Here is a 14,758-nt window from a genome sequence, read left to right on the forward strand (position 1 = left end):
GAGGGAGAGAAACATCAATGCGTCATTGTCTCTCCATGCGCCCCCCTACTGGGAACCTGGCCTACAACCCAGGCACATGCCATGACTGGGAATCGAACCAGCAACCCTTTGGTTCACAGGCCAGCACTCAGTTCACTGAGCCACACCAGCCAGGGCTCAATTCATTTTCTGAATGGAGCGCCTACTATGTGAGAGAAATAAGACTCTGAGATGACATTTACTCGGCCGATGTTAAACCTCTGAATGGTATCACCAGGACTTTTCCTGTGAGCCTGCCAGAGGAGATGGAACAGAAGGGGCTCTTACTGATACCATTCATTCGGTCACTTTTAACACCAAGGGAGCAAGCCACATAAACTCCTGCTGCCATGAAATATTCAGAAACCCAAGGGGAGCCGTGGAGATAGTTGTGTTTTCTTGTCCCCCATTGATCCTTTGATTCTCTGGATCTCCGAGGCAGGAGGCAGTTCTTTCAGGAAGGGATGCAGTGACTCTCTGTAATTGCCCTCAGACGAAGGATGCCACTGGCCAGGCACCGCGCTGGATGTGCACAGGCTTCTGAGCTGGGACATGTGCTTGGAGCTCATTTGGTTTGGACAGTGACCCAACTACACATGCAATCTTGCTTATTAAGATAAATTGCCTGCACAAGAGATTTACCTTTTAAGATAAATCTTCCCCGAAGTCCACATTGTGAAATCTCCAGGGAACAATTTTTCCCACTTGTCTGTCCCTCCTGCTGTATAAAGTAAGCCACACAATGTCTTTCTCTTTGGTTTCTAGAGCAGAGTAACGTGTCATTGTTACTCTCTGTTGAGGGATTGGGCCGAAGGGGCAGGGCCCACCTTTGTTTGGGACGGTAGTGTTGAGAGTATAAGAACTTGTAGGTCCATGGATTATCCGTCAGAAATTCAGAAATCCCTGAATGACTCTGGATGCCCACCACACCGATGGGCAGGCTTCCTTCTACTGGGCAATGACAGGGAAGGCGATTTTAATAGGAGCTCAGGCCCAAGAGAATCCGCATGGTAATAATCCACTGCCCTGACCCCAAACCCAATTATGTTTCCAAATATAATGGATCCAAACTCAGATCATTCCCTCTTTTAATTTGGCTAATTTAGAGCTGATAGGGATTTTGTTTGTTTTTGTTTGTTTGTTTTTTCTGCGAAGGCATCTGATTGGTCTCAGTGCAAGAGGTTTGGGGTCTCAGACTGGATTGTTCCAGTTTTCTGTGGTCAGTTAGCTTCCCCCTGTGGCCTATTGAACTTTGATCCCAGTTACGTCATCTTTCGGGAACGATTTTTTTAATCTGAGAGCTGCTTTTTTCCGAGAGAACTGTCCTTGATGTCTTCTGAGGAAATGCTTTGGGTGACTGACACTGGCTGCCACCCCTGCTTCTTTGGGCTTTGCTGCTAACGGTCATGGCTGGGACCCTCCTCAGCAAACTGCCCTTGGGTCCCTGGGGTCCCCTCGCCCAGCCTTGTGGAGGGCAGACAGAGCCAGGGAGTTTGCATTTCTCTCGGGTGGTCTCTCACCGCGGACTCCGTGGTGCAGCAGGGCTGCACAGGTTGGGGACAGGAGTCCCCAGGGTCCTGGGCCACGGCTAGCACTTGACCCGGTTGTCCTTCAAGCCCCTCTCCCTCCTGCTCCCGCCCGGCCTGCCGAGCGCTGTGTGAGTCCGTCCCTGGGCTAAGTGTCAGCCTCTGGGAGAGCCTGCCCTGAAACAGACCCTGTTCTCCTGAATCAGCCTCTCCTGTCTGATCCAAAAGAATCTAGAATCAAACATGGGTGCTCCTATCTAGATGATAGAGGAGCGAAACATGAATCCTTTGCCCAGGTTTCATGGAAAGAATATTAGCAGCATTTGTGTGTTTTATTCTTTGCAGAGTTGTAGGCATCTGTCCTGAGGATGATGTTAAATGATGTTTCAACAATGTAAATTCAGGACTAAATGCGGGGGAGGGCAGTCCAAGAAATAAGCACAGCCATTCATGGACTGTCTGCAGGGTTTCCCGTGCTGTGCGAAGTGCACACAAGTATCAGCTCATTTTACCCTCACGATAAACTTCTGAAGTCAGCAAACTATTAGCCCCACTGCACAGATGGGGAAACTGAGGCACGGAGCCCTTCTGTAGCTGGCATGATCATGTAGGCAAGATAGGCTCTGCCCATGTCAGACACAAGGATTTCCCAAGGTTGAGGGTGTTTCCAAGCCCCGTTTTATACCTTCTGAATAACGAGAGATTGATATCTAGGAGCAAATCCCACCTTCCCACTCCCAACAACTACCAAAAAACTGCCACTTAACACAGACAGGACTTCCTAGAAGCGTGAATGTGACCGAGACACGCGCATTGTTTCTAGGGGAGCAAAGGGCAGGCTGTTTTTCTGCGTCTTGCCTCTCGGTCTCGCCTGATAAATAGGGGGCGGGCGGGGGCGGGGGGGCAGGGGTGGGACTGTCACTTGCTGGCGCTCCGAGGACAAAGCATGGCTGCCACTGCAGGGGGAGCCCCGGGACGCCCATCGAAAGCTCCCCTGGAACTAGACATCCTTTCAATCCATTTATCAAAGTGTCTGCAGTTCCCGTTTCAAGGTAGATGAAGCAATAATAAATTTGCAAAGAAAGTTAATCTGTGTCCAAAGCATTTTAGTAAATTAAAAAGGGGGAGGTGGCTGGAAGGAGGATATATTGGTTCTTGCCAACTTCTATTTGACTTACTGTCTCCTTAATAAGTCCTCTTTGGTCTTGTGTTTTTGGATGGAATAATCAGTTGGTTAATCATTTTCCGGAAGCAGGAAAATGCACTTTAGCTAATGCAGTTCCCTTTCTTTCAGAGCCCTAATTATTTAAAAAGGCATCCCAATTCGTAACCCCACTTGCCAACCGAGAGAGCCTGCCCCACCAGCATCTTCCTTTGCTTCCCCAGAAAACCCCAGCACCCCTGCCTCCCACCCTGCTCCAGCCTCCTGCCTTTCATCTAATGTTAAAAAAAAAAAAAAAAAAAAAAAAAGCTGATTCCCCTTTTTTGGTCACTTCCCAGCCTTTCCTCTCAGGAAGGGAAAAGTGCTCAAGCCTCAACAAGCAATTGGCCGGAACTAGGCTCTCGGGCACTACGGATAGATTTTGTTATTTTTATTTAAGTGTCAGCTGAAAATGGTGGCTCTTGTCTCTCTCAAGGATAGTACTTAACAATAGCTCCATGCTCTGGCATCACGCGGAGATAAACACACTATTAGGAACCCTCACAAAGGCCCTGAGATAATTGCGAAGGGACAGTCACCGAAAATGAAGCGCCAGCCCTGAACCCTCCTCCACGCCCCATCAGTTAACACCATTAAAGCTGTCAGTTTGTCAGCCTACTGGAGGTATTTATGAAATCAATACACACTCCCGCACACGAGTGGCAGCGGTATTGTTCGCCGGAGAGGAGAGGCTCAATGGAAAATAAAATTAATAAAATTTATAAGCAGATTGTCGTGGAGAACAGAGAAATTCCCTGCAATCTGCTGTTTCACTCCATTGCGGCAGGAGCAGAACCTGTGGCGGAGAGGTGGGAAGAACGCTGCGCCTTGGCCGGGGCTCCTTAAACTCAGGACAGGACCGGGCTCCTGAAACCGGGGGCATTTATAGCAAGAAAACACTGAGCAGAAGCCCAAGTGGCTGCCCCACCCAAGGGCAGGATTTTGCCTGTGCGACCGCTCCTGTGGGTGATTTCCCAGCAACTCCACGAGATTTTTCGGCTTAAATATTGCTCTCTCTCTCTTCGTGCCACCGTACTGCACACCAGAACCTCTGCCAGTGGCGTTCCTTCCGTCGGGTCGGGGAGGCTTAAACTCAGAGGGCCGATGCATCGCGGGGGTATGTGGCCCTTCTGTAGCTTCCAAGCTTGGTCAGAGAGGACAGCTCGACACCTCTCTCCTGTTTGCTGCTCCTGCCTGGGTTGTGATCTCCAGCCATTTGCCAGGAGTGTGGCCTGAGCCGTTTCCCAAAGCGGCTAAAGAAAGCAGCCGAGCCGGGCTGGGGAGTGGGCAGGGGCTCGCCGTCCTGGAGCCCAGCCTTCCCTCTGCAGAAAAGCCTGGGCCCACGGTGGCTGCAGGAGCCTTGGGTGTGGCCCAGAGGCCCGGTGGAAATTGCATTAGTCAGATGACAGGACCTGGGCCCCCTTCTCCTGGAGGCTGATGGAGAGCAGAGGCGTGGCCTTGGTGACACTGCCTGACCTTTGCTGTCATCGTGGGCTTTGTTCAGCGCCCCGACTCCAGGCTGGAGCCCTGCTCATTGAATCAGGCCCAGCCAGGGGAGCCTGCCACCAGGCCCCTCGTGCATCTAAATTTACTTACATCAGTGGCAGACAGAAGAAACTGGATTTGAGGTGCGGGGCACCCTGCGCTCCAGCTGCAGGAGCCACTGGGATTCAGATCTGCACCCGACCCCAGGGCAGAGCCTTGCCTCGGAGCCCAGCCGTGGCCCCAGATAGTCCGGCAGCTCCCCTTGGCAGCTGAGAGGGGCAAGCCGGACCCTCTCTTCGGCTTTCTCGTCTCCTTCCTGACCCCGGCGACATGTTAGCTTAGAAGGCCCAGGTTTTGGTGGAGGATGGTGGTCTGACCTCTTTTTCCATCTATGTTTGGAACCATCTAGAGCTTTGGATTAGACGCGCGTGGGAATTGGTACGGCGGGGTCCCTTGGTGCACTCGGACTCTGGGACAACTTGGCTGTTGAGGGTGTGTTTGCCCTGTGACCCAGCACCTGCTCCTTATAGGACTTTATACAAAGGAACAAGTGTCCCCAAGCTGTGTGGGCAAGGAAATTCACCCTAGTGTTTTCTAAAATAGCAAATTAATTCATTAACTAAGTAATACCCGTCAATATAGCCATCTATACGATTGGGTGATGTACAGGCATTAAAAATGTTGGCATAGATACACTGTTAACGACGTGAACAGATGTTCTTAATATAATAAGTGAAAAAGAGGTTATAACAGACTATATGCTATGAGATCATATTGGTGAAATTTATGTATAAATTACTCCTAATTGGTAACAGTGGCTATGTCTGGGTAGGTAATTTTTTTGGCCTTAATAGCTGAAGGTTTTTGTGTTCTTTTCAAAATAATGGAGACAGAGATCTATACCTATAGATATACACATGTGTACATATTTATGATTGATATATGTAACTATAGATATACACATATTACACATATATATGATTGATTACTCACTGAGCTCCCAAGCAGCTGGAGGTATGAATGAAAACAGTGCAGGTGTTCGGTCTGGCAAACAATATAAATAAATGAAACTGGAAAACGAAGTGGAAAAGACTTCAACAGTCTTAGGAAAGGGCCTCGAGGCTTTGGGGATTCTTCAGGGGGACCCTGGCAGGAGATCTGGGCTCGAGCCAGCTTCCAGAGTCCCTTGCCCCCCTCAGAGCAACACGCGAGCACTGCCTAATGCCTGAGGAGGTGCAGGGGACCCCATTGTGGACGGCTTTGAGGAAGTGCCACTTGAGTTCCTCCTACCTGTCACTGAGACGACCCCAGAGGCCCCCAGAGCTCTCGGGGCTCTGGGATAAACGGAGATGGTCATCCCCATCCCCTATCAGGAAAGCCGATGGCCAGGCTCCGCTCCGATCCCAGATGACAGAGGCAGAGTGTCCCTGAGAGACGGCAGATGGAGTGGTGGGGACCCTGCAGCGGGGGAGGGATGCTATGGGGGAGGAGGGGCAGGGGGTCGTCTCTGGGAGGTGGCAAAACAGGGAGTTAGGTGCAGAGTGTGCAACAAATAACCCAGCATCTTGGCTCGTGGCCTGGAGGTGCGAGACCACCCACAGAGCCCGCCCTGGAGGCTAGCGGCTCCTGCCTGGTAACCATTTCAGCAAAGGCCATCTCCCGAGGAACAATGCGCGGGCTTGTAGCAGCCTGGGGCCCGAGACTAAACAGTCCCCCAAACAGCCTCCGAGGGGTTTTGTTATCATAATGAGATGCAGATCGAGCCGGGCCTGGGTGGCTAACTCGGTGTGCCTCTTCTCTTCTTGTTTAGAGATCTGAGCGAAAACCAGATCCTGGGGATCCCGAGGAAGGCGTTCCGCGGCATCGCCGACGTGAAGAACCTGTGAGTAATGTTTCTGTTGCTTCGCTGCAGACGTGGCTCTCTGGCCAGAGCAGGGGTGAGGGACAGGACGAGAAGGCCGTATCGCTGTGCCGTGTGCTGCCGCGGCCCAGCACCTCAGAGAGGGGCCGAGCGATGCGCTTGCACGGTTCCCAGGGAACACACGTTGAAGGTCACCACAGCTCTGCACAGCCCTGTTCTTCCCTGGATGTTTGTCCCCAAGCATGAGCATCAGCGTCCCAGGCCTGGGTCGCAGGCTGGCCTCACAGTAGCTCTGTGGCCTGGGACTCAGCTCTGCTTCTCCCAGTGTCATTATCTTCTATAAAGCTGGGGTGATAGCCCGGAGCGGGTGCTGATGCAAAGGAGAAAATACTGTAAATACTGCCTAGCGCATAGTAAATGTTCAGTAAAGGGGAGGAGGAGGAGGAGGATCATGATGGTGAAGGTCTCACTGCTACTATTAGAGTCTGAGAGAGAGCCTGGGACTTGGTCCCAGGATCCTGGGGAGGCGTAGACAGATCCAAGTCACTAGGTGCTTGGATCTTTTATTTAAGTTGAAATAATTATTGATTCATAGAAAGTGTCACAAGGTGGTTGGCAGGTCCATGTTTCACCCGGTTTTCCCCCAGTGGGACATCTTTCATAATATAGTATAATATCAAAACAAGGAGGCCAGCATGGGCACATTCTGCCGACCTTGTTCTTCAGGTGGCACAGGTCTCCACGCGCACACTTGTGTGCGCACGCGCGCGCATGCAGCTCCCCATAACCGTCTCACGTGCCGATTCCTGTGCCCGTGGCTGCAGTCTGTGCAGGGCTGTTCCGACACTGTGTTTTGAACTGGCCAGATAACCTCTGTCTTTTGTAACTACCGCCACATTTTTGATTCTCAGGAAGGCAATTAAATCTCGCAGTGGTTCTCAGTGGCGTCTGGGGGTTTGGGGTTTGTTGTTGTTCTTTTCCTGTTGAACTTCACAAAGGCCGCAGGAGCTGAAAGGTTCAAGGCTCTGTGGACAGCGGCCTCTGAGTCACTCAGGGACTGCTGTGAGGCCCTCCTTCTCCAGGCCACGTGGACATGTGTGACTCAAGGGCTAGACGGTAACCATCTCTTTGGTCTATGCCCAGGGTCAGCATGAGGTCCTGGGGGGAGAGGAGAGCGGAGAAAACTCACTGCTTAAAGGATGAATGAACCAGCAAAACTAAAGAGGGGTTGCTTACTCTACACCTCTAATCAGTTCAGGGAGCACACATTTGTCGGCCAGAACCTGTAAATCCCAGAAATATAATCCGCATTATCAGGTGGCTTATGGTAAAACTGGGGGCAAGAAACATGGGCATACGAGAGAATGTTCTGTGATTTTACAATCCACATGGAAAGTGGCTATGCATGGTACAGGGCTCTCAGAGCTCAGAGAAGGAAAACAGCTTTAGGCAGTGCTGCCTAAAGGTTCGTATCGCGGCCTTGGAGTCTGGTGGATGCGTGTCTGACCTCCAGCTGTGCGGTGTACCAGCCACGTCTGCGACCTTAAGTGCGTTGCTACTTCTGGCCTGCGTTTCCTCCACTGTGAGATGAGGGTAAGAATTGTGCTTAGCATTCTAGGGATTTGTGAAGGTTAATGAAATGATACCTGTGAATAACTTAGCATTATGACTGGTGCATGGAAGTTATTTAGAAAGTTCTAGCTACTGTTGCGGCTGTATTGCTTTGTTGTTGTAATTGTAAAGACTTTCTGCTCTGAATTCCAATCATCATTGAGCATAAACAAGGCAGATAGTGTGTGCAAAGTGTGGAGGCAGACCTGCATCAGGTGTGTTTCAAGGGACACACGGAGAGCCATCTCATGGGAGGGGGACGGTTGTGAGGCAGCACAGCGGGCAACAAGGTCAGAAAGAGAGAGGAGGCCAGCTGGTAATGAGGCTCGCCTGCAAGGAGCCCAAACTTCAGGCACAGGTACTAAGCATGGGGCTGGCTTCTGGCCTGGGAAAGGTCACCATGAAGACAAGGATTGTGAAGGAGAAGCCTGGGACGGGGGCGGCGGAGGAAGGAGAGGCTGGGCTGGAGGTGAGGCTGTATGCGGTTCGACATGAAGCATCAGGGCTCGCGCTTGGGAGGGAGCCTTCGAAACGAGAGGAGGAGCCCACAGCGGCCAGCTCCACAGAACTGGCCGGGTGCTAAGTTACGGGAGCTGGGGGCGGGGAAGCGCTGGGGGCTAGAAAACAATGCTTTCCGAGCTCTGACAAAGCAGACAGCGATGGCAGGCTGTCATAGTCATTCATCCATGCAGCCTTCGAAACACTTTTGAGCCTATGAAATGCCAGTTCTGGGGGAAACCAAAGTAAAATATATAGACCTGTGAGCTCTGCGTTCTTGGAGCTTCCGGTCCATGGAGATGGAAAGATCAGAAGGAAGCACAGGCTTGAAGGATGTTGGTTGGGTGTGGAGTGATATCAAGTCCTCCGTGGACAACGTGGATGGAGCATCTCCTGTGTGTTCAGAAACTGGTGACTGACCTGCCACTTGGTTTCTGCTGGTTCAGTGACTTTGGTGTGCAGGCCACAGCGACATCCACAGGCCTCAGCTTTAATAATGGGTTCAATAAGAGGGGGTTCAACTAAACTTAGAGACTGAAGAGAAAAGGCCGCGTGGCTAATTAAAGATACAGGACTGGAGCTGAGGAGCGCGTTCAAGGAGGGGAACATCTGGGTGGAGGCAGTGATGGAAGCTGTACATTTAATCTTGCATCTGTACATGTAAAATAGGAGACATTTTGCAGAAATTAAGTTTGTACAAACCCTGTTAAGGAAACACTCCTTCTCCTACTAGACCTCAGTTGTAGGTCGTCTCTCTTGTGAGTGATAAGTGGCAAATTTCAAATCTCAGGAATATCCATTATCATCATCATCATCATCATCATCATCATCATCATCTGAAATAGGAGGAGAAGATAAATGATTGAATGGACTCTCGGGCTGTGAAATGGCCACAGCGGGGCCTATCGCGATAACATGTGCTTCATTAAGGGGAGAATATCAAAGATTTTTCTACTTTTTCTAACTTTGTAGCTTTGACATGGATTGTCTTTGTTTGCCTTGACATTCCCTTTCAAGAAAGAAGAGTCTGTGATATCCTCCATTTTCCAAATGATGAAATTAAGTTTCCATCAGCATATGCAATTTAGTAAAAGTCAGCAGGCACACCTGGGCTTAGGCCTCTCTCTGCTCCCCCCCAAGCCTGCCCTTAGAGACACAGCCAACCATCTCTCGGACTCTGTCCATAGAAACTTCTGTGTGCACGGACCCCTCCTCACTCAGCGCTGCTAGCCCAGGAAGAAGGAAAAGTAACGGGGGAGGCTGCTAGTGGCGGAGGCCCAATTCCCAGAGGCAGGCGGGCAAGCTTGCGGCTTCGACCAGAGCTGAGAGTAGGATGCAGGCAGGTGGTACTGGAACCCTGGGGGAATACCGGAGCCACCCTATCACACTGGTGTTGAAGGCACTTGGCGCCCTGCCCCCCAGGCAGAGGAAAGAGACCGCTAATTGCTTCCTGCTTCTCCAGAGAAGAGAGCGAAAGTAATTAGCTGGGGGTACTACTCTCTGCAATTACTAAATCTGATTTTATGGGCTGGTCCCACTCTGCTGCCTGTCTGGAAGGGACAGAGAGGCTGACCTGTAGATAGAGCAGCATTCGACACACCAGTGTTACATGCTCCTTGTAAACGCCATGCTGGGCTCTGGACAAAGACGGGGCAGGGGAGGGGGTAGAGAAGGAGAGAGCGGGAGAGAGAGGGTGAGGGACAGAGAGAATAATCAGAAAGACATAGAGATAGGAAAAAAGAAATTAATTCGAAAAAAGAAAGAGATGACAAGCCCCGATCCAACAAAGCATAATGAGAAAAAGACAAAAACCAATCTGGATTGTTTTTTTTAAATGTCCCTTTGCCCTATCTTTCTCAGCAGTTATGTTTTCCTCTGTTTTTCAGTTTCTATTTGCGAGGACTCTGTAGGACATGCATTCCAGAAGGGAAAATCAATAACCCCTGTCTCTGCCAGCTCGCAGAATTTGGAATTGACGGTTTCAAAACAAAGCCAGGCAGGCGGCCTTTGTGTTCTCTAGTTAGTCTGAGTGGCTGCAGTGCCCAGCCGCTTCCGGAGATTAATGAGGGCTGTCTCCGCCCCTGTGAGCAGCAGTAATCCTAGGGAGGGGGTGGGAGGAGGGGAGAGGGACACGTTTCCTTAGTTAGCCTGTCTGCTAACCTCCACAGCCACTCTCCTGTCGCTGTGCCTGGGGCAGAGCGCACACTCCTGGGCATGCCCTGCAGAGCTCTGCCCGGCCTGGGTCCCCTGCCGCTGGCATCCTGCTTCCCACGCTCCGCTCCGTTTCATCCCTTGAACCTGCTGAGCTCCTTCCTGCCTCAGGGCCTTTGCACCTGCTGTTTCCCTTGCAAGGGAGATGCTAAGCCTTCAGATCTCCGCTCAGTTGGCTCCTTCTGATCCTTCAGATGTCAGCTCAGGTGTCACCTCCTCCGAGTGGCCCTCCCTGACCCATTTAAAGCAGCTCCCCGGCACCCACCTCCCCCCCCATTACCCAGTCACACCTCAGAACGAACACGGGTACACAGGACCCTGCCTGTCTCAGTCACTGTGGGATCCCCAGTGTCCGAACAGTCCCTGGCAGAAGTCAAGGGACCAAAAAATAGATCGAAGGAATGTTTCTGTTCATTTATTCCTCAAGTGTTTGCAGTTGGCCTATGACATACAAGAAATCATGCACAATTGTTAAAATGTTTAATATGAAAATAATATTGTAGACAGGACAAAACACCACCCCTGTACTCGGTGGACTCGTGACAGCCCTCGGGCCATTGCGGGGGAGGGGCAGGACTCCGCGGGAGGTGCTGACAGAGGTGTGGAAAAGCCCAGAGAGACAGGCCCGATTCTGGCTTCACTCACGAGGTGACACGAGGTTGGGTCAGAAGCAGCCGCACGAGAGAAACCGCCAACCTGTGCAAAGGCACAGAGGCATGTGAAAGCGTTGACACTTGCCAGAGATTCGTGGCTGGAGCTCCGCGAGCCAGGGGGGTAATCACGCGGTGGTAGAGATGCCGGGGACCCGAATCAGGCGGGCAGGGTGGAACGGAAGAGCCAGGGTCTGACCACAGAGGCCAGCGGAGAAAGCCAGCCAGGGCGGAGCGGGTGGCCGAATCGAGTGCCTGTCGGGCAGAAGCAGGGGCGGCCTTCAGTGCAAGGCGTCCCTGTGGACACTGACAGGGGAATCGCGCCCGCCTCTCACGGTGAAAGCAACACTGCGTCTCAGAAGAGGGATTTGGGGAAATCTGCTCACAGGAGGCAAACAGATGCTGATGTATCGCCTCCCCGGGTGCAGCAGGCGTTCCAGCCTCTCCTCCTTGGCATTCCTGGCTGAGTGTGTCAGGCTCCGCGTGCTGCCGGAGGAAGTTGGACCGGACCCCAGTGTGCTGAGTGCTGTCCAAATAAGCTACCTCCAGAAAGGGACCGTGTGGGCCTGCCTGCCTCTCCACCTCCCTCCCTGCGCCCTCTTGTCCTTCGTTCCTTCCCTCTCTGCCTTCCGCCTTCTGCTTTTCCGTTGTTCTCTTCTTCCTTCTGCACATCATCACTGAGCCCTGACCCTTGCCAGGCCCGAAGCAAGTCCTAGAAATAAAAGGATGAACGACGCGCAGTCCCTGCTCTAGAGAGATTTCATGTGCAGAGGGAGGCAAACAAATGCACAAAGAGCATGTGAAGCCTGATGCACTCTTCTGGAGTGCTCCCCGCTCCCCGCCCCCCGCCCCCCGCCTGGCCACAGCCAGCCACGTGAGTGCTCAATGAGCACTAGTGGATTTACTCAGGTAAAACTAGCAGAAGAAACTGGTAAATTAGACTTTTTTTGTCTGGAAAAGATATGAGACAGCGTTGTTCTCTTATGGCAAAAAGACGCTGGTGGTAGGTGCCCTGTCCCAGAAGCTGTGCATAGAATTGGAAGCTGTGCAGGTAACCGGTGGAATCCCTTCCTGGCCAGGTGGCACCGGTTCACAGACTGTGTTAGGGATCCTCTGCCAGGCTTTGGGTGTCCCTTGTAACACCCACTGTAACTTGTAACCTGCTCAGTTGTCCTCCTGCTTCAATAGCCTGTGAGCTACGTAGAGGAAGAGGTCAAGTCTGTCCTGGTCACTGTTTTATGGGCAAGAGTTAGTCTTATGCCTGGGACGTAGTTGTCATTCAAACAAACAAACAATGACTAAATGAGTAAATGGGTGACTTTCAGAACAGAGAGACTCTAGCACTTAGCAGCTAAACCATGAATGAAAGAACATGACTATGTCCAGGAGCAAAGAAGAATAAATACAAAGCAGGAAGAACAAGCCCAGAGAAGGCTTAGTTTTTTTTTTTCTCTTCAGGATAATGTAGGCCATTAGTCTAGCTCCAGCACTAAAATTTGTTACCTGTGACATTTCTGTTTGTGGACAAAAATCTTTTTTTATCACAGATACTCAACCCCTCTGAGCCCTAAATCCACAGCAAGCAAGGGATTTAAAGCAAATATGTAAAATAGAGCCTCCACCTTTTCCTGCACCCCTACAGGAAGGCGCAGTGATTCCGGACCTCTCGCCGTTGGGCTTAGCAGTCTTCTGAGACATCCACCACTGGACTGGGTTTCTGCTCAGAGATGTTTAACTGCGAAGAGAAATGAAGAGGGAGGTGAATGTTGCAGTGCAGAGCTGAAACAGACTCTCCTAGCTATTGACGTTCTGACTTTGTATCTCATCGGCCGCGGGCGGCGGCTATTCAGTATAGGGATTATAGAAGTATAAATCAGTATAGGGATTATAGAAGTATAAGTTTGGGAGTCGCACTTGATTTTTTTTTTTCATCAGAGTCCTTCACAATAGCTTATATTTATTCAATTTTTCAGTATCTTCTTTTTTCTTCTTTGAGAGAAGGTGAGTGACACTCCGCAAGTTTAAGTGCCATAGAGCAGATCAGCAGGAAGCCTGGAGCATCTCCAGCTTCCCCACCCACAGCCTGAGGCTGGAGCATTGGAATCCTTTCCCATTCAGAGAAGACCCTTGGTTCAGAGAACCTGCCAGGGCCTGGAGTTGTGTTTAAACTTTGAGGGGGAAACTCTGACGAGGTTTAGATAACCGGGGAGTATGCCCCACCCCTGCCCGGCTCCCTGCAGCCCAGATAAGCAATTATGTAACTCTCAGCCTCAGCTTCCCCATGTAGTAAGTGGAAATAATATTACGCTCCTCATGATGTCGCCATGCAGAGTCATGTTAATTAGCACTGTTGCTGCTTTTATCCCACCTGTGAGGATTCATTTGGCTCAGGTTATGACGTCTAATGGCCCGAATCGCTCCTTCCTAGAAAAATGCGCGCCCACAGGCAAAGGTTATATACGCGCGTCCTGGCTCCCGGGCAGCCCGAGCTCTTCCGTTCATTTAACTTCGTCGCGCCTCCTCTTCTTCTTCCAGTGGGGCTGCCCTTTTCGGGGTCATGGCTTGTAGCAGGCCAGGTACAAAACAGGTTGGGGAGAAGAGGGTGTGCTTTCCCCACCCTGTTCCCACCCCCATCCCACAGCCTCCCTCTACTCCTGTCCCCATCAAGACACAGAGAATCCCAGAAGAGCCCTGGAGTCCTGGGTTCAGTCACAGCTCCGCCATCAACAGTTGCCTGCTTTGGGGCAGGCTGACTGTAATGTCCCCTCCCAAGGATGTGCACACCCTAATCTCCCAGAACAGGTGGCTGTGTGCCCCGCAGGGCAGAAGAGACTTCGCAGATATGGTTGCATTAAGAGCCTTGAGATGGATAGGTTATCCTGTGTTACTCAAATGGAGCCAGTGTAATCACAGGGTCTTTACTAGAAAAAAGGCTCACAGGAAGCAAGGGGAGGACAGACCCTGGGATACAGGGAATGGGCATAAAACCTACCCTGGAAAAGGCAGGGAACAGGTGTCCCCAAGAGCTGGAAATAGCACAGCCCTGCTCACACCTTGACTTGAGCCCAGCAACACTGACCTAGGACTTAAGACGTCCAGACCCTAAGAAAATACCTCCTTATTGCTGTAAGCCGCTAAATTTGCGGTCCTTTGTTACAGCAGCCATAAGGAACAGATACTAACACTGCCTCAGGCTGCCCCTGAACCTCTTGGTTTTCATTTCTTCACCTGTTAAAGTAGCTTCACATGTTGCCATCAGTGGATTTCAGTGTGTGTCTGAGAAACTCCAGTGCTTCAAGAACCCACAAGTGAAAAGTTACTTTTCAAAACCAATGAAGTTTTAAATTGCTTCTGTCAGACAATATGGCTCACCATGAGATTTTTGTGTAACGAAGAGTTTCATTTGAAAACAAACAAACAAGGCCCTGAACATCACTGGACTAGATCATTAATCTTTCAGATCAGCTCACGTTGTAAAGTGTGACAATTCTTTGAGACCATCTTCCATCAGAGAGGGACTAGGCTTTGTCATTGAAACAAACTCAGCAGCAAAATCAAGAAGCCAGGGCCAGATGGGGGATGGCAGAAGAGGGGGTGCAGGTAACACCAGGCCCTCGCTCTTGGAAGCCGGACACCCAGGCTGAGGATCTAGACTAGACTCACCTTCTTGCGAGGGAGAGGAAAAGAGAACTTCGAT

At 51.0% G+C, this 14,758-nt stretch overlaps 1 protein-coding gene across 2 annotated transcripts in view; it reads left to right on the forward strand.

Moving 5' to 3' along the window:
• The window catches only part of SLIT3 (slit guidance ligand 3), a 520,298-nt gene that overhangs the window by 351,708 nt on the left and 153,832 nt on the right, over positions 1-14,758 (forward strand). For both annotated transcript variants that reach the window (XM_054568067.1, XM_054568069.1), the window contains exon 5: positions 6,041-6,112. In XM_054568067.1, coding sequence (XP_054424042.1) covers positions 6,041-6,112 — 72 coding nt within the window. The remainder of the gene's footprint in view (positions 1-6,040; positions 6,113-14,758) is intronic.

The sequence above is a fragment of the Pteronotus mesoamericanus genome, unplaced genomic scaffold (assembly GCF_021234165.1).
Source record: "Pteronotus mesoamericanus isolate MK-2021 breed Mesoamerican mustached bat unplaced genomic scaffold, CSHL_Meso_final contig_2, whole genome shotgun sequence".
Taxonomy (NCBI): Eukaryota; Metazoa; Chordata; class Mammalia; order Chiroptera; family Mormoopidae; genus Pteronotus; species Pteronotus mesoamericanus.